Source organism: Argentina silus (assembly GCF_951799395.1).
Source record: "Argentina silus genome assembly, chromosome: 7".
NCBI classification, from domain to species: Eukaryota; Metazoa; Chordata; class Actinopteri; order Argentiniformes; family Argentinidae; genus Argentina; species Argentina silus.
Window position 1 is genome coordinate 14,940,417 of NC_139661.1, and position 20,000 is coordinate 14,960,416.

At 47.5% G+C, this 20,000-nt stretch overlaps 2 protein-coding genes across 2 annotated transcripts in view; both read right to left on the reverse strand.

Moving 5' to 3' along the window:
• Positions 1-434: 434 nt before the first annotated feature.
• The window catches only part of pdlim5a (PDZ and LIM domain 5a), a 69,760-nt gene continuing 50,194 nt past the window's right edge, over positions 435-20,000 (reverse strand). The window contains exons 6-13 of the mRNA XM_083673030.1: positions 19,826-20,000; positions 19,536-19,572; positions 8,283-8,377; positions 5,909-6,107; positions 3,730-3,910; positions 2,438-2,558; positions 1,923-2,038; positions 435-1,801 (exon numbers count right to left, since the gene is read on the reverse strand). The exon at positions 19,826-20,000 is cut by the window's right edge and continues 4 nt beyond it. Coding sequence (XP_083529156.1) covers positions 1,712-1,801; positions 1,923-2,038; positions 2,438-2,558; positions 3,730-3,910; positions 5,909-6,107; positions 8,283-8,377; positions 19,536-19,572; positions 19,826-20,000 — 1,014 coding nt within the window. The 3' untranslated portion in view covers positions 435-1,711. The remainder of the gene's footprint in view (positions 1,802-1,922; positions 2,039-2,437; positions 2,559-3,729; positions 3,911-5,908; positions 6,108-8,282; positions 8,378-19,535; positions 19,573-19,825) is intronic.
• Positions 9,803-15,787, reverse strand: LOC310806929 (uncharacterized protein; the record flags this gene model as incomplete). The annotated part of the gene is made up of 7 exons (XM_083673211.1): positions 9,803-9,884; positions 12,518-12,661; positions 12,842-12,970; positions 13,181-13,261; positions 14,856-15,152; positions 15,560-15,578; positions 15,775-15,787. 7 exons carry the CDS (start codon positions 15,785-15,787, stop codon positions 9,803-9,805), a joined length of 765 nt encoding a protein of 254 aa, XP_083529337.1.

Below are 20,000 nucleotides of genomic sequence, written 5' to 3' on the forward strand. Positions count from 1 at the left end.
TGATCCTCTGCACATGCCTTAAGGCTGTTAGATATACAGTATGTATGTATCTAGAATAAGGTAGTGAAATAATGAATTTTCTAAATATTGTGAAACATAAATAGCAGGTTTCAGTTATTGTTTCCTCATTTCACAAATACTTGACATAATAGCGAGACCTACTTTGAACCATTGTGATTTGTAGACTCCATGTGAAGGGAATTATCATATACTTATGTATTGTTATATTGTATATTGTTTTCACAATAACTGTGTTCATGTATCTTACTAAATAAAAAAGCAACCAGTTGTAAAATAACAGGAACCAGGACAAAGTAGCAACATAAAATGTCTTTATTATCTTATCATAGTAAAGGTCTGGCATAGTCATGTGACCTGGTTCCCCCCACCCCCACCCACCACCCACCAACCACCCCCACCCCCACCCCCTATACTAGTCACCCATGACAACAACATTCATTCATACCAGCATAGAGTGATAGGGATGGGGGTGGTACTGTAGGATTTACACAAAAGACACAGTTAAAACCTCCAGACTTCAAGGAAAATATCCTGGAATTGACTTCTTCTTCTTTCACTCGCTAGTTCTCTTTCTTTAGATATAATTTTTTTCCAAGGACAGTTGAAATATTCTATGTTAATAGATATTTCATCATTAAGTACAATGACAACCGTTTAAAACATAACAGAGTTATCAAGGTGTTTATCATGATTAGGAGAGGAGTCTTCACCATGGCTGCAGCCAATGGCACAATCCTCAGTCTAACTACACTCTGAGAAATAATGGTTCTAAAAGGGTTCTTCATTTGTCCCCAGAGGGGAACCCTTTGAAGAACCCTTTTGGGTTCAATGTAGAACTCCTTTCACAGTAGGTTCTAAATGGAACCCAAAAGGGTTTGACGTGGAACCCAAAAGGGTTCTACATCGAACCCAAAAGAGTTCTTCAAAAGGTGAACCCCTTCATTCTTCAAATGAAGTACCCCTTTAGAACCCTTTTTTGAAGCTTAATGAAGCCTTTATAAACCCCTTTGTAATTCTTCCCAAAACAGATTATAATTGTTAGGACTGCAGCGAATGGCACAATAGTCTGCTGAACAGAAGGTGTAGAAATAAGACCCAGGTCAAATAAATACTGGTCAGATACATTCAAGTACCTCAGCTGAGCTTGATCCAGTTTGCATGGTGCACATGAACCAGGATAGAATGTCTCAGAAGTGCGAGACAAATCAAGCGCACCTCAAATACTTGCAAGTATTTCACACATGTATGAATTAGACACATATCTGAATCAGTGGAGGCTGGTGGAGGTAGATTGATACCATTCCTCATTCCATTCCATGCCTTATAATGATCCTGTCCTCCGATTTCTACCTCCACCAGCCTCCCCTGGTTTGAATGAATTAAGGAAAAGGATAATGGGGTATCACACTGAGCACAAAACAGGAAAAAACTAAACAACAAACAACCTCCCCAGAAATAAAGACCTCAGTCAGAAAAGTCCAAGAGATCAGGGTGATCTCCTATAGGCCCAAACATCCCATAATATTAACAATCAGAACAACAGGTTCTTCATCGTCCAGCTCCTCTCTCCTCTCCTCTCCTCTCCTCTCCTTCTCTCCTCCAGTCCTCCTCTGCTTCTCCTCCAGTTCTCCTCTCCTCCCCTCCTCCTCCTCTCCTTCGTCAGTCCTCTGTTCGCCTGCCAGAGGAAGGTTCAGATCTTGACAGTGTGGGCGTGTTTCTTACACAGAGGTTTGTCCTTTTTGGAGAAGAAGGCCTGACCTTCCAGAGTGGTGCAGCACACCTAGAACAGAGAAGACACACACACACACACACACACACACACACAAAATGGGTCATTCAGATGGAACACACAACCCCCCCCCCCACACAAACACACACAAGCCTCCCTTGGCCTAACGTACCGCACACACGAAGCAGGTGTCGTGCCAGGTGAAGCCCAGAGCCTCCAGGAACTTGTCTCCAGCCTCAATGGGGAACTCACAACCATGGCAACCAGTCCCAAACAGACCATAAAAGTCTGGAACACGCAGAGAAGAGAGAGAGAATTAGACTGACAGATATAGTATCATTATTTTACAGTGTGGGAACTGTTCTTTTTTAAAATACCGGCCAACTGTTTTTTAATTAACAAATTGAAGGTGAGAGAAGAGGATCAAAGTGCCAACCATGAACAGAGCAGGGGAGGCTGGTGGAGGTAGAAATCGGAGGGCGGGCTCATTGGAATGCATGGAATGGAATAAATGGATCATTCCATTCTAGTCATTATATTCCATGCATTACAATGAGCCTGTCCTCTGATTTCTACCTCCACCAGCCTCCCTTGGAATAGATGAATGCATGTGGAGCTGCAAGCAATGTATAAAAGGTGCTTTAGCTTTCGATGTATCCTTTATGCCGGTCATCTCTTTGAGGTCACCTTGTTCACAGTAGGGCTCCCCGTCCTCCAGGTGAAAGGTGTTGTTTCTGATTGGCTGCTGGCAGGAAGCACACAGGAAGCAGTGCGAGTGCCAAGCCTGCTTCAGGGCGTTGATCACTTCCTGTAAGACGACCAATCACAATTACAGTCAGCCTCCATAGACCGCAGGTTTAATTACTAGCCACTAGATGCCGTACCAACTAGACAAATTATAATGATGATCTACAAACTTTATCATCCATTAAATTATGGTACTGTTTATCTTTTTGCTGTCACAAAGCCCAACTATCCTGAGACAACACACACACGAGAGCCGGGAAGCGTGTGTGTGTGTGTGTGTGTGTGTGTGTGTGTGTGTGTGTGTGTGTGGGTGTGTCTCGTGCGTGCGTGTGTATGTGCGCCTGCGTGTGCATGTGTGTGTGTGTGTGTGTGTGTGTGTGTGCAGTATGCACATAGGATAGCGTGGGAGTGTGAATGTAGTCCCCCTGGCCTGTAGTTGACCTGTGCAGCAGCTCTCCTCAGATCGACATGCTAGACCAGGCTGTAGGGTGCTAACGCTCACACGTCTGATCTACTAAGCTTTCCCCCATCTCTCCCGTCTTATAGAGGCCACATGATACAGCTTAAACACACACAGCTTTCCCACCGCTCAACTGCAACACACACACACACGCGCATGCATGATCAAACACACATACACACAGACACACACCTGCATGATCGAACACATACAGACACACACACACATGCATGATCAAACACACATATGCGTGTGTGCACGCACACAAACACACACACACACACACACACACACACACTGCTTTCCCACCATTTATCTGTGAGAAAAGGCCTGGTCAGGGGATAGACAGAGCGGAGGAATGGTGGAGGGAGAAATATGAGGGATTAAGAAGGAGGGAGTGAGAAACGGGTTAAAAGGAGAGGTAAGCTGGTTAGAGAGTGTGAGAAGCAGTCGTCTGAAAGAGGTAGAAACACATGATGGAAGAGGATAAGAACATTATAACCCATGATGCTTGGTGACCCCATGTTTCCTGCAACCCAATGAGCCGTCTGACCCCTCCACATCAGAGCTCCCATTGGCTAAAACCAGAGGATGATTGACAGGCAATGGTGATCCCTCCCACGGGGTCTCGATGGTGACTCACCAGGGATGTAGTGGTGGGACAAAATGGTGGTGAAACTTTTCCATGTTTCCAGTTCCCAAACTACATTTCCATGTGTTTAAAACTACATTTCCATACAATTCCACCCTTACATCATCCCTGCTCCCTCACCCCTAATATCTTCAGCTGGCAGCGTCCGCAGGTCGGGGCAAAGAAGTCCTCATAGCAGTGTTCACAGTAGACGGCCCCCTCCTCCTCCACGAAGCCCACGTCTGCCAGTGAGGTCCGGCAGTGGGCGCAGTTAAACTCCTCTGGGTGCCACGACTTCCCCATGGCCACCAGGAATGGCCCTCTGAGTGGGAGGCAGGCAGGAGGAGACAGGAGAGACATGAGAGACACACGAGAGTGTGTCTGCAAGACTCAAATGAACTTTCAGTGGGTGACTAGCGTCCCAGTTCTCCTAAAAACTCATTTTTTTACCAACTGGCTTCCGTTTAAATGTGGTCTTTTAGTTGTGGTGTCTCTTGTTGGTCCCAAGCTTCAAGTTTCAAGTCCTGCTGTTCAGATATTGTAGCCTCCTTTGTAGTCTGTGTGTTATTGTAGTATAGTCCCCTATCCGTTTTTAATATCTTTATATAGCTTTTAGCCTTTTCTTTTAAAGGGGCAATCTGGGATTGGTACATGTAAATTGGCTGTCAGACCACTTTGTTATTGTTTGAATCACGGACCCTTTTTTTTTAAATTTTCTACCAAGATTGTTGCTGATGTAAAAAGTTTTGTGATTTCTGTGTGAAATGAGAAGCGCTCTATAAATAACATGCAGTATTATTAGTTCTAGGAAATTTGCCCATACTACAATGGAGCGCTTAACCCAATATTGTGCTGTGTGCTATCAAATCTAGTTCTCTCTTGTGAAATGTATTGTATGAGACCTGGTTAGATAAATGAGAAATAGAATCTCCTAGCCCTGTTTGGACAGTGAGGCTGAACATTACAGTATGTGTGGCCCTGTCAGCTATAAAAGGATAGGTCTATATCAGTAGAGGCTGGTGGAGGTAGATATCAGAGGACGCGCTCATTGTAATGCATGGAACGGAATAAGGAATGGTATCAAACACACATGTTCAATACCATTCCTTACTCCATTCCATGCATTACAATGAGCCCGTCCCCCGATGTCACCCTCCACCAGCCTCCCCTGTTGTATAGAGATTAGACTATTGTGACACCGGTATCTAACCAGTGTCACCAGAGCGCTAGGCTAACAAGACGCCCAGTGTATCCACTCAGCCACGGCTCTATCTCTCACAAATAGAATGATTAACTTAAGTGGGTGAAGCAACAGTGGGATATTTAACACACACAATGGACATCCTAAACTGATCTGTTACCCAACCTCCTTGGCAGGGTCCAGCGTCTGCTAGCTGCTACCTTATCCCCGGCCGGTAGTGCTAGCTATATCGGGCTGTAACGCTAGCTGTGTTAGCCACACCAGTGGAGATAGCCCGGAGCAGTCTTAGCTACAGGCCTATAACAAGCTGCCGAGAGCCGTGAACTGTAATTACCCTGAAGGAAAGGAAACAGGGGCTCAGTTCCAAATCGAGCCGCTACACGAAATTCTAGCCTCTACACGCTAGCCCGTACTCCCTAGCTAACTTCTGTCGATCTGAGAGGATTCGATAAACAGTTGCAATACAGCAACATTTCACCCAGAAAAATATCTGAGGGCAAAACGAAGCTATTTACATATTTCTTATAATCATCAAAACCTCTCAGATCTACGGGAGTGTCTAGGGAGTAGAGCCTAGGATCTGAGGAGTGATTGGGAATGGGACGCAGCCAGTGTGTTCCCTCCAGCGCTGCCTGTCATGTTCTATTCATCAGACCTAACTCTCCACTAATTAAAGGACACACTCGACACCAGTGGACCACTGGGTGTGTGTGAGTGTGTCTGTGCGTGTGTATGTACGTGCATGCATGCTCGTGTGGGTGCATGTGTATGCCTGCCTGCGTGCGTGCGTGCATGAGCCTGTGTGTGTGTGTGTGTGTGTGTGTGCGTGTGTGTGCGTGTGTACGTGCCTGTGTGCGTCTATCTCCAGGTCTTATCGCCCCACGACCAGGGCTCCATCTCCTCCTATCTCCTTACAGCTGATTAAGAGAGCTCTCTGATAGAACTTTCTCTTTCATGCCCACCAACAGACTGTGCACTACATGGTGCTGGATTGTTTTTATAAAGATAAAGTCGATCAATTATGCAATTGCACTTTTAATTTCACGAGGGGGTCAGATACTGAACTGTATGTAGGTGTTATAAGGGCTTTCTCTCTTCTCTCTCTCTTCTCTCTCTCACCTGATCACCATGTTGCAGTGGCCACACATGGGGGTCCGTGTCCCAGCAGGGATGTGTTCAGCCATCTGCACTAGGGAGTCCTCGTCTTTGGGGTGGGGCTGGGGGGTGGGCCTGTCGGGGGCACGGCCTTTAGGGGGGCCGTTGGTGGTGCCGTTCCCCCTCACGCCGAAGGATGGAGTGATGAGACCGGACTGAACACCTGGCTTAGAGACACCTGAACCGGGGGGGGGGGGGGGGGGATCATACAAGTGATATAACACATTTATGTCAACACAAACTATTCATAGGTGTAGTCAGAGTGGCTATAAAAAAGTACGTGTTGGAGGGGGGGGGGGGGGGGGGGGAGGCTTGGAGCTCCAGGTGACTTTGTGTTATTCTCTGAGTTGACCTAACACCTCTGTGACCTCGTCTAGGCAGCTGGCTCTCTCTGTGTGTGTGTGTGTGTGTGTGTGTGTGTGTGTATGTGTGTGTGAAGCTGGCAGCTGGGTGGATGTTGCTGTCAGATCAAGGAGACCAACATCACCGGTAAGGAAAACACTCAATCAGTCCTCTCAGGCAGGGAGACATTCCTCCAGCGGGGCAGGCACACCTGGCTAAACAGACAGGCCTCTCTCTGATCTCACACTTGGGGCTCAAGAAAGGAACACTGTTGCTCAAGTTCAGCTCAGATCCAGTGTCAAGAAGAGGAAGGTGATACACTTCAAATCACTAGAGAGTCGCACATATTGACAGACCAATCAGAGGACTGAAATAAACACCAGAGCAATCAATCAATCAATCAATCAATCAATTCATTAAAGTAATATGTTGTATTGGAGGACAGTGCTCAGCATTGTGCTGTCATAACATATAATGAAGGGGTAGGGTAGCACTAGGAGAGAAGCCATCCAGGGCTGGGGCTGGGGGACTGGGGGGCTGAAGGACTCAGACTGGGGCTGGAGGACTCAGACTGGGGCTGGGAGGCTGGGGTTGGAGGACTCAGACTGGGGCTGGAGGGCTGGAGGGGCTCAGGCTGGAGGTATGTGCTGTGGCTGGGGGACTAGGGCTGTAGGACTGGGCTGGAGGACTGGGGCTGGTGAACTGGGCTGGAGGACTGGGGAAACTGGGGATGGAACACTGGGGGAATAGGGTTGGAGGGCTAGAGGACTGAAGCTGGGGGTGTCTTGAGTCTAGAGTCTTGGTCTTGGTGGTAGAGGCTGGGTCTTGGATGCTATAGGGGTAGGGGTAGGGCTGTGGAGAGGCTGGGTCTTGGTGCTGGACTTTGGCTATAAACCTTCATCCATAGGTTCCTCCAGATGCCTTTGGTAAATATTATCTTTCTTACACGTATGTGGCTGAGGCTGGACGAAGCAGGCCTAGCCTGGTCTTAAAGGGGATTCCATCCAGGAAAAATGAAAGTTGTGCAATGACCTGTTTCACAGCCTGCCTGTGTGTGTGTTTGTGAGTGTGTGTGTGTGTGTGTGTGTGTGTGTGTGTGTGTGTGTGTGTGTGTATGTGTGTGTGTGTGTGTGTGTGTGTGTGTGTGTGTGTGTGTGTGTGTGTGTGTATCACAGCCTGTGTCACCCCCCCCCCCCCCCCATGGAAAACAAGCCTCTTTCCTCTCACCGCAACACACTGCAGCAATGTTTCCCTCAGACACCCGTAAATCAAGATTTTACACTTCGGCTGCATTTCTAACTAAACATTTGTTTTAAAGGGATAAATCCCCTTTCACAACGGAAAATGTATTAATCAATCTAAATAGTTATCACGCAAGGTTTCATTTAATTCCATAAGGAGAGTTTATTTTCAAATAGTATATTCAGGGCTATAATATAATATACATTCCATTGCTTTACACTAAGGAAACAGTTTAAGGCACTTTACTTTGATTATGTCCCACTTGTTTATTCACTAAAAACACTAGCTGACTGACACACAGAAACACTACTGTTGGTGCTACACATTAGACCTCTACATTAGAACTGTAATGTTTACACCACCCTTTCCTACACTGTTAACATGTATTCATCATGAAAAATATCATTGAGAAAATTCTGGTTAGAAAACTCAATACACACGGCCCAAGCACAGCTGTGTAAGCAGGGTTTAATGATGTCCTCTGAGGTTGAGGATGAGGTTGAGGATGTCTACAGAGTTGATCTGAGAGGGCGGGTGGAACAGTATGACTGTGTCTTTGGCGTCTTTGACGAAGTAGAAGGTGTGTGTGTGTGTGTGTGTGTATGGACCCATTCTGAAGAGGAGCAATGTGAGGTAGTGCTGCTATCAGGTGGACATGTGAGGTAGTACACACACACACACGCACACACGCACACAAACACACACACACACACACACAAACACACACACACAAACACACACACACACACCTTACCCTGCTTGTGTTTGGGGGGACCAACAGGTCCTTTGGTCATGGTCTTCACAGCAGTGGACATGTGGGCATTGACCTCTGGCTCCTCTGGGTCCTCACTGGTGGGGGGGGGGGGGGAGTAGATAGTAAATCAAGATTCTCTTTAATACCCAGAGTGACACAGCCATGGGCATAGCTACAACTTCACACAGTGGAGGCTGCTGGAGGTAGAATCGGAGGATTTCTACCTCCACCAGCCTCCCCTGCTTCACACCTCCACCTGGTATCAGAGGCGAAAGTCTTGATTTGTATTTCTCATTTCATCAAACCGATTGATTGCATAAAGAATCCACAGACACGTTTTCTCAAATACGCTCCAAGTCATATTCATTTCACACTATAGTACAGTACAGTAGAGGCTGGTGGAGGTAGATATCGGAGGACAGGCTCATTGTAATGCATGGAATGGAATGAAAATGAGCCTGTCCTCCGATGTCTACCTCCACCAGCCTCCCCTGGTGCAGTACAGTACAGTACAGAACACCAACAGTGCTCTCACAGGAGCAGCCGTGCCCACTTCACGTCAAGACACATCCCAGAACACCAGCCTGATGATGGAGAGGAGACACATCTCTCACCTCCTGTATGGCTGGCACAGGCCCCTCTCTCTCTCTCTCACACACACTCACACACACACACACACACACACACGCATGCACACACACCACACACGCTGTTTAACAAGAGCGGTACAGTATGAAAGGGCCCTCTATGAGGTCAGCTTTCACCAGCTCACACACTTGGGTGGGCCGGGAACGAACGCTGAACGCTACCCATGATGCACTGCAGTGCCAACTGCTGGATCTCCGTCTCCCCCGCGTCTGCTAACAGGTCCCCGAGGGATGAGTGTTATTGCAACAGCGGCCATGGTTACGAAGTGTGAGTGTGTGTGTGTGTGTGTGTGTGTGTGTGTGTGTGTGTGTAGCTGTGTATGAATATGTGTGTGTGTGTGTGTGTTTGTGCGTGTGTGTGTGTGTGGCACTGCATGTTTGAGTGTGTGTGTGTGTGTGTGTGGGTGTGTGTGTGTGTATAGCTGGCTCTCGACCCACCACTCAGCACTTGTGTATGTATCTGGCTCTGAACCAAAGGCCTGCTACATTACCAGCTGCCCTGGCCATGTACAACAGTACAGACACACATCATTTGAACACTAATGCCTGCCATCTCCAGCATGAAATGATCTGTACACTGTTGTACTGGACACACTCTCTACACCGGCCACATTAGGGTTCAAATCAGACCTCAAACAGACCTCTTTCTGATAGGAACATCCTCATCCTACCGTAGATACAGGATGCTCCACTCTGGATGCTTTTCACAAACGAATGCACGCACGCACAAGCGTGCACACACACACACATACACACACACACACACACACACACACACACACACACACACACACACACACACACACACACACACACACACACACACAGAGGGGGGAGAGAGAGAGAGAGAGAGAGAGATTGGCATTTCCATATTTACCTAAAGACATAGACAGCATTGACAGGAGAGGAGAGGGAGAGGTCGCCCAGGTCAGGGCCTGACTGGTGCCACGAGACTCTTACATGGAGGAGAGAGAGAAGAGGGGAGGAGGAGGAGGAGAGAGAAAGAGAACAGGGGGAGGAGGAGGGGAGAGAGAACAGGGGGAGGAGGAGGAGGAGAGAGAAAGAGAACAGGGGGAGGAGGAGGAGGGGAGAGAGAACAGGGGGAGGAGGAGGAGGGGAGAGAGAACAGGGGGAGGAGGAGGAGGGGAGAGAGAACAGGGGAGGAGGAGGGGAGAGAAAGAGCAGGATGAGAGAGAAGGGGAGAGAAAAGGAGAGAGAGTGGGATGAGAGAGAGGGAGAGAGACAGACCAGAGAAAAAGGGAGGATGGCGAGAGAGAGTGGGAGGATGAACAGAGAGAAGGGATGAGGATTGAGGGACAGAGAGAAGGGATGAGGGATGAGGGACAGAGAGGACTGAAACACAAGGCATGGAGGGCTGAAACCATGACGGTTGTGATAAGACATGGACCAGGGGTTATGGGTTTAGAACAGACTCAGCACACAAACAATGCACATAACGCAGTGTGACAGAGCTTCCACAGCAACCATGACAGGCCTTACGATGAAGAGGAATTATGATAAACTAAACAGGCTTAGCATCAGTACACACTAACAAGCATATTCACTGCAGGCTTTATTGAACTAGACTCTAAGGAGACACACTGTCAGTAGCAGTTGATGTTATTGTATTTTGTTTATTGGTTACCTGGCTGCTAACGCACTTAATAGCACTGAGGTAATGTGCTAATGTGCAGTGATAAAGAGCAGCTTCCGCTAGCTAGCGCTACAATCTGGCGGGCTAATGCTAACAGCAGGCTAACGCTAACAGCAGGTGACAGGTGGGACTGGAACCAGATAACCCCAAACCTTCCATTCATTACGGCCAATTACATGGCAGCTCGTTAATATTCTCCACCAATCAGGTCAATTAGAGAGAGGAAGTGGATGGGATCCCAGCCTATGTGCTGATGAATAGACCGGCTGTGCTGATTGGACAGATAATCTAATATGGAGATGGTTAGTTGGAACCCTGCTACCCAGCTGGGCCCTGCGCTCCTGATGTCTCGTTAGCCAAGGACTAATGATGGAGAGAGAAAAGAAGGAGAGAGGGAGGGAGAGAGAGAGAGAAGGATGGAGGGAGGGAGAGAGAGATGGAGGGAGGGAGGGAGGGAGGGATGAGGAGGGAGGGAGAGAGAGAAGGGAGGGAGGGAGGGAGGGATGGAGGGAGAGGGAGAAGAAGGGAGGGAGGGAGAGATGGAGGGAAAGAAAGAGAAGGAGGGAGGGAGGGATGTTCGGAGGGAGGGAGGGAGGGAGGGAGGGAAGGATGGAGGGAGAGAGAGAGAAGGAGGGAGGGAGGGAGAGAGAGAGAGAAGGGATGTTGGGATGGAGGGAGAGAAAGAGGGAGGGAGGGAGAGAGAGAGAGAGAGAGTGGAGGGAGGGAGGGAGGGATGGAGGGAGAGGGAGAAGAAGGGAGGGAGGGAGAGATGGAGAGAAAGAAAGAGAAGGAGGGAGGGAGGGAGGGTCGGATGGAGGGAGATAGAGAAGAAGGGAGGGAGGGATGGAGGGAGAGAGAGAGAGAGGAGGGAGGGATGGAGGAAGAGAGATCATTACTCCCTCTATCTCATATAATGAGAGAGGCACAGTGATGCCAATGTGGCTGTTAGAGAAATGCCAGCAGAGCAACAACTGTTCACATATCTAACCACTTATGTTGCTATATCAAGAAGCTCCAACTGACTCAATCTCATAAACACATGCCAACAACCAGGCCATTAACATAGTTGGCAAATGTCAAGGATCAATCTAAGATCTTATATACAGGACACACACACACACATACAGTACAAACACACACACACACACACACACACACACACACACACACACACACACACACACACACACACACACAGACAGACAGACAGACAGACAGACACACACACTCAAAACAGACTACACTTGTCTACTGTAGCCTTTGAAGGCCACCGAACGGCCTTGTGTGCCAAATGGTTTGGTCGTCATGATCATAGCGGGTCTGTGATGTCATCTTAGAGATGGAACACGGCTGTTGCCGCGGTACCGTGGTCGGTCGGAGAGGACACGGCTGTTGCCTGGGTGGCTTGGTCAAACAGAACACGCTTGTTGCCAGTGAGTTTGCATGGGCAGAGGGTTCACATGTGTTCTCTATTTATATTCTATCCATCTATCTTATCTGTCTTTCACTGTCTTTGTTTAGTACAGTAAGTGAAATAGTGGACTTTGTTAATGACCTTTAATGAGTTATAAGATGTTATAACAGGAATTAGTCTTCATTCATGTCAAGTGATAGTAGTCGATACAGCAAATACTATAGAGCAGGGGAGGCTGGTGGAGGTAGAAATCGGAGGACAGGCTCATTGTAATGCATGGAACGGAATGAGGAATGGTATCAAACACGTGTTTGACCCCATTCGTACCACACGTGTTTGACACCATTCCTTATTCCATTCCATGCATTACAATGAGCCTGTCCTCCAATTTCTACCTCCACCAGCCTCCCCTGGGCTGTAGTTAGTCTTTAGTGCACAGCACACAGAGGGTGGGACAGGCAGGTTGGGTCATGGGGTGACACCCATACGTTACGTGGCGTTAACGTGACCCTCTCTCTACCTCTTGTTCTTGGGGAGGTGCAGGGCGCTGACACACCTCCGCTTCTTCTTCCTCAGCCGGAGGGGCGGGGCCCTGGTGATGGGGGTTATGAGCAAGGCGTCCAATAAGGACTGAGAGACGGCGCCCTCTGGTGGCCTGGGGGGTCTTTTGTGTGTGTGTGTGGGGGGGGGGAGGGGGAGGGGGGGGTTGGCGTAGATATAGGGAGGAAATGAGAAGGGAAGGAGTAGGTGAAGAGGACTGCAAGGATAGCGCGCACACACACACACACACAGGCACACACACACACACACACACACACACACACACACACACACACAGCTTTACCTGGCCTGTAAAGGGACCACAGGGGAGTGTGTGTTCCGTGGAGGCCAGGTGGGTGCGCTAGCGGTGAGGGGGGGAGGACAGGGGGCCCCGTGGGGGAGGAACTCCAGAGGGTTCAACAGGAGCTCCCTCCTGTCCCACAGAGGGGAGGAGAGGAGAGGAGAGGAGAGGAGAGGAGAGGAGAGGAGAGGAGAGGAGAGGAGAGGAGAGTGTGAGGGTGGAGAGGAAGAAGAGGACAATGGAACAGTGCTAGACCAGTGAGTGAAGGCTTCATTCTGATGTGTAAGGTGATGATTTTTTCGCATATTGTAGCATAACAGTTTGTTGATATGACACGTGTACCTGACTGGCTTGGGGGAGAGGAGAAGCTTTATAGCAGAGACAGGAGAGAGCCGAGACTGAGAGAACACCTGGACTGGAGAACTGAGAGGACAGACACACAGATCAGGACATCTAAGAGGATCATTGTGGCATTGTTGCAGCCTTTTGCTCCACAAGTAGCAAAGAGGTGTAAATAAGTATCATACTGTATTCCAGGAGGTGATGTATTTAAATCCTTGTTCAGACTATTACTGTGTGTAGTACCTGTGAACAGCAGAGAGAGCAGCAGGACCTGCTGTTTGTTTTGGAGGAGTAGTAGAGGACTCAACATCAACAACACCTGCTCCTCCCAGCAGCATACTGGCCTCAACCTCCTCTGAGCCTCCATCGCCATCTAGTGGAGGTAGGTAAGGACTGCAAGAGCGACATGAGAAAGTTGTGGTGTGAGAAATGATACTTTTAAAATCCTCTGACTGGAAATATCACAGTAACAGATGCTTGAACATGGCATGCTAACAAAACTGTGTTTGTAGTGATATAGAATAAGGAAACTTGACTTGAGACCATTTCCCTTGTATGAGACAATGCCCTACAAAGCTACAAGTATTGGAACTGCAGACATTGTTCTACTGACAATAATGGAGAAAAAAACCCTTAAAAAATGCAATTTTGCAATTGGGGCGCTTAGTGGCGTAGCACACGAATGTGCATACCACATAATTGCAAGGTTCCTGGTTCGATTCTGACCCACGTCTTGCATGTCATCACTCCTCTCTCTCCCATCCTTCCTGTCAATCTCTACTGTCTCTATCCCAATAAAGCAGAAATGCCCTAAAAACATATATTTTTACAAAAACAAAAAAAATGCAATTGTCCAACCAAATAAATACATTTGCAGATGCTGTCTAACGGTGTGGTAACAATACTTATCCACATCAACCCTGAGCTGCCAGACTCTCCTTCTCTCAGTTTCATCCTTTCAACACTTACAGTTGCACTAAGGAGCGCTATAGGAGATCTTTTCTGCCTGCCGCTATAAGACTGTACAACTCCTCCTCCGGCTGGCTCGATCGGGGTGATCAGAGTCTGGCTGGGAGATGTTAAATCACACTGGACTGTTCTTACTGTACATTATGCTTCAGATGTCTATTTTATTTTATTGTTCTATTGTCACTTTATTTTGTTGTTGTTGTTTGTGATGTGTAACGCCTTAATTTCCCCTCGGGATCAATAAAGTACCTGTCTATCTACCTATCTTACTGTACTTTGGCTTCCTGGTCTACTACTGTATGTGTTTCAGGGGAGGCTGGTGGAGGTAGAAATTGGAGGACAGTCTCATTGTAATGCATGGAATTGGATGAGGAATAGTATCAAACACATGCTTGATACCATTCCTCATTCCATTCCATGCATTACAATTCCGCCTCTACCAGCCTCCCCTGATGTGCTCCCTCCAAGCCAAACTTGATGGAACCTGCGGCTGGGAGACATGCACTGGCCAGTTTGGTTCACAAGAGGGCGCAGTGGAGCCAACAACCACATTCCCTTCTAACTACATACAGTACATCAGGCTAAAAGTTAGTGAATGCACATTTTCATAATAATTTCAACATATTACGAATATCATTTGATATACAATGTTCTGTGTCTACAAGCCTGATATTAAAGCAGACATTTCTAGGCTTCATCTGAATACCTGTCATTGACAGTTATGATGGGCAGATCGGGGCTTAGAGGCTGCGTGGGGGCGTCAACAGGAGCGGGTATCTGGGGGGGCATGGGGCTGATGCCAGGGGCACAGTGCGGGCAGGGTATACCCTGCGCCTCCACACTCCTCCAGGAGGGGGCGCCACACCTACACGGAAGAGTCAGAAGACAACGCTCCTCTTCTGGCTCCTTCAGACTGGCCGTTCCTATTGGCTGACTTGATGGAGGAGGCAGGATGCCCATTGGCTGCGGTGGCTCCATGTGACCAGACAGAGGCCGGAGGCCACTTCACATAGAGACACAGTCACACTGGATATGTTAGACTGTCTAAAGCAGGGGAGGCTGGTGGAGGTAGACATGGGAGGACGGGCTCGTCATAATGTATGGAATGGAATGAGGAATTCTCCGATGTCTACGTCCACCAGCCTCCCTGGTGGTGTGAACAGTGGGCAACATGTGCTGTGGTCCCAGTGAGAGGTCAGTGAGAGGTCAATCCGCCCAGGGACAGGGAGGTGCTCAGGTTCTCAAGGTGGGTTGTGTCTGTTATTCTAAAGACTAATCATCATTATGCGTCATTAGCAATGACAAATATTCTCATCCCAAATATTAGTCCCAGCTAGATTTTACACACACACACACACACACACACACACCCACACACACACACACACACACACACACACACACACACACCTTTTGAGACTAAAGATAACTGCAAAAACAATAACACAGTTCAATAAAAATTCTCCAAATCATTAATTTGTTTTTGTGGTGACTGGTGATTTTTCCTAGAGAAGTGACTACAGTTAAAGTGAAAGGCAAAACGTGAGGAATGACAACCAGTGCTGAGAGAGGAGGAGGTGAAAGGTGAAAGGTCAAAGGTAACAGAGGGTGGAGTGTAACAGTACCTGAGCCCTCCATTGTTGGTCTCAGGCAGAGTGGCAGAACTATGATCAGAGAGGGAAGGAGAGAGGGAGAAAGGGAAGGAGACAGGGAAGGAGGCAGTGAGAAGGAAACAGAGAAATGAAGACTTAATTCATATCTTTATTAGAATATCATGACTACATCAAACCCAAAGCACATTACAGAAATTAAAGCTACATCCTGTAAATTCTGTACACAAACCGTAATGTATCAACTCCATGCAGTTCTGTGTGGTTATTGGTTAGCAACTGATGTCACTCTGCATGTGGATAGGCCTGTGTCTCTAGGCCTCATCCCAGTTAGGAAACATGACATGTAAAATGACATGAAATGTAAAAGATACAATAAAATATACAGTAAAAACTTCTGCATAACAGAGGCCATATCTTATTTATACAACCGTTCAAATATAACTATTTTAATAATGTCGTTTAGTCTAACTTCTCTACGGCAAAGTACCACAACATCGAGGCCTGACAGAGCAGAGAAACATGTGAGAAATATGCATAAGCAGATATTTCAAAACTAAACTGTCCACTCCCAGGGGAGCAATGACACCTTCAGTATGGTGGGTAGGGAAAAGAGAAGTAGTGTTCAACCCCGCTCTCCTCTTTCCAAGCTTCTGGTATCTCGTGTTGTGTGGGTAACAACAGGTGCTCTTCTTAAGGCTGTGCCATTGGCTGGCTGCTCTGCTATGTGTCACACTGGCTTCATGTAACATCCAAGATCACTGACATGTTTTGGTTTGTTATTCAAGTTTTTTGGAGTGCCGCCTATTCCCAGAATGGTACTTTCACCTCATGTTTTCTATCTGTGTGTTCACTCTCTGTCCATGCACGCACACTCCCAAAGAACATTTACACGTGTGTGTGTGTGTGTGTGTGTGTGTCTGTGTTATTGCATGTTCTATGCTCCAAATGGCGTGCACAACTGTGGTGGTAGAGTGATCTTGAACATGTCTCTATCTGTCATGGGATCCATGTCTTCCACAGGCTGTGTGTGTGTGTTTGTGTGTGTTAGTGTGTGATCATGTGTGTGTGTGTGTGTGTGTGTGTGTGTGTGTGTGTGTGTGTGTGTGTGTGTGTGTGTGTGTGTGTGTGTGTGTGAGTGATCCTGTCTCTCTGAGGGAGGACCTGTCTGAGAGGGTCTGCCTTCTCTCATAGATGCTTCTGTGTAATGTCTCTATTCATCGCTGCCTCCTGGTCAGAACCGTTCCAGTCACACTCAGCTCTCCAGAACAGGCCCGGTTACAAACTCTCTCTCTCTCCCAACTTTCCTTTCTTTCATCACTCCGTTCTTTCCAAAAAATCCCACAGCTCACACACACTACATTCCTCACCACGTTAACATCCCTACACACACACACACACACACACACACACACACACACACACACACACACACACACACACACACACACACACACACACACAAACACATACGTGCACACACACACACACACACACACACACACACACATACACACATACACACACACACACAAACACATACGTGCACACACACACACACACACAAATACACAGACACACACAAATACATATACACGCACACAGACACACACATCCCCACCCACACTTGGCACAGAGCTGGTTTATTCCATTCAGACGGAGGCACATGGCTATATTATAAACTGTATATATCAAACAATGCGTAAACTGAGTCCTCTTTTGACAATTTGTTTGGAATATAACTTTTGATTGCAGTATAACGGACAGCGACTATAACAAGCAATGGAGAAAAGACATTGAAAACACACAGGAGTCTAACACACAAGTTTGATACAGCAACTATGACATATAGTAGCTAACATGACACAACTCAAACACTAATATACTGAATTTCACGCTCATTTAAAAGATACACACTCTGCACATACTGTAGCCTACAGTGACAGAGTCATCAAAGATGACTAACACACACACGCCCAAACACACACACACCCAAACACACACACACCCAAACACACAGACACACACACTCTCCGACAGGCCCTACTGGACATTCAGTGTGCGAGCAGACACCCCATGGTGCCAGTCTCTCAGCTTGTGGTACTTGGGGCCGATCACCGCAGTGTTCACCTTTTTCACCCTGCCGACCGGACGAGTGGAGAGAGGGAACGTGACGAGGAGGTGAAGAAGAAGAAGAAGAAGAAGAAGAAGAAGAAGAAGAAGGAGGAGGAAGAGAGAGAATAGGAGGAGAGGTGAAACTAGAGGTCTGAATACAGACAGTGTTCCAACATGTAGAAGCCATGCCGTTTGTAAGACAAGCTGAAGGAGACGGATGGCGTTTAAACAAAGGTCGAAACCTTTTAGGGTCAAAACAATCCAAGCCATGGAAGGACCACACACTAAGACACACACGTCCACAGCCAAATGGATGCTTTCTGATGTTAGCACTCAGTCATTAACCAGTTGACCACACATCACATCACTAGAACCACAAGTCAACCATGACCACAAGTCGACCACATGTCCCTGGCACAGTCACTAACACAGAACTACAAGCTGCACGTTCACAAGGCGACCACACACACACACACACACACACACACACATATATACACAGGGATTGGTATGTTGGTAACCTCCTTCCCTGGATATTGCACACAGCGCATATAAGTCTGGTATAACAACGATTCAAACCTGGCCTTAGTGGGAGTGAATTTACTGAGTAAAGTATCTGTTATTATTTGATTTTCAGCTAATCACACAGCTGCAAATCCGAAATGTGTGGTGTGGAAAGCACTGGGGGGAAGGGCTGTGGCTGATGATTTATGCGAGGTTAAGCCAATGACTATGCGCTGTCTGTTTTCAATGCTCTTTCTATTGGCTTAATGAAGGCCAAGTTTGATGCATTGGTCCACCAGACCATTCGCACTGGCATGTCGGTAACAGGTGGAATATTCATACGATTTTTAGGACATTTGTATTCCTGTATTTTTGTCCTGTAGCCAAACCCAATATGCTATGAAAGTCACCAACTGCAGAATGTAAACAACTAATCCTAACCCTAACTGGAAACACTTGTAATTGCATTAGCGATTGCTAGCCAAAGAGACTCTCTAAGCCCTAACCCTAACCCAGTGGAGCATATTCACTTTCCTGCAAGCTTTAATAAACCTTGGGCCAAACCAGAACATATTTCCAGTTTGTTAGCAACTGCACAGACGTACTTTTGCTAGAGATCATAGCGGTGATGTCTGTCTCCAGATGCTAGCCAGAGGGTCGCGTGTCCTCTGTACCAGCCACACTTTAGGGCCACCCCATAATAACCCCTGTTGCTAGGCTACGCCACGCTACACAGTGCCCAGTGTAAACATCTCAGCTTGAACCACTTATTCTGTGGTTACAGTGGGAGGTTCTCTAAGGTGGCTTCGTCCAATCAGGGCTGTTTACTATGCATGCTGGGGTTAACTAAATCAGGAAGTTACAGACAAACAAGACAACGTCCAGATAATTAACTATGCGTGCAGGAGTTAACCAGATCAGGAAGTTAGGACTGAACAAACCACATCATGGACGCTCCCATGAGGGACTGGATGACAGAAAACACATGGTCATCCAGTTGCCGGGGGCAACCAATCATTCAAACTGTTAAGGTAGCAACAACAACAACAACAACAACAACAACATGTCCATGCTTATGATGACACATGTTGCCACAGCAAGAAGCAAGAGCAGAGCAGGGAGAACCATCATCATCATCATCATCATCATGCACTTACTTTGGCTTCTTGTCTGCATCAACCGCCTCTCCTAGCTCTGAATGGGAGAGATAAGATGAAAGAAATTAGAGTGGCACTCTAACTATAAATAAAGTAAGTGTGTGTGTGTGTGTGTGTGTGTGTGTGTGTGTGTGTGTGTGTGTGTGTGTGTATGTGTGTGTGTGTGTGTGTGTGTGTGTGTGTGTGTGTGTGTGTGTGTGTGTGTGTGTGTGTGTGTGTATGTGTGTATGTGTGTGTGTGTGTGTGTGTGTGTGTGTGTGTGTGTGTGTGTGCGCGCGTTGTTGACTCACGGTGTTCGGTGCCAGTGATCTGGGCCAGGATTCTGAAGGAGCGTGATTGGGTGGTGCCGGTGCGGGGGTGCCAGTCCTCTGTGTCCTCCATCAGACGCTTCTTACTGGCGTCTCCGTAAGTCGGGACGTGGTAGAACTCTATGTCTGTCTCCAGGATGGGCTTCCTAGGGATGGG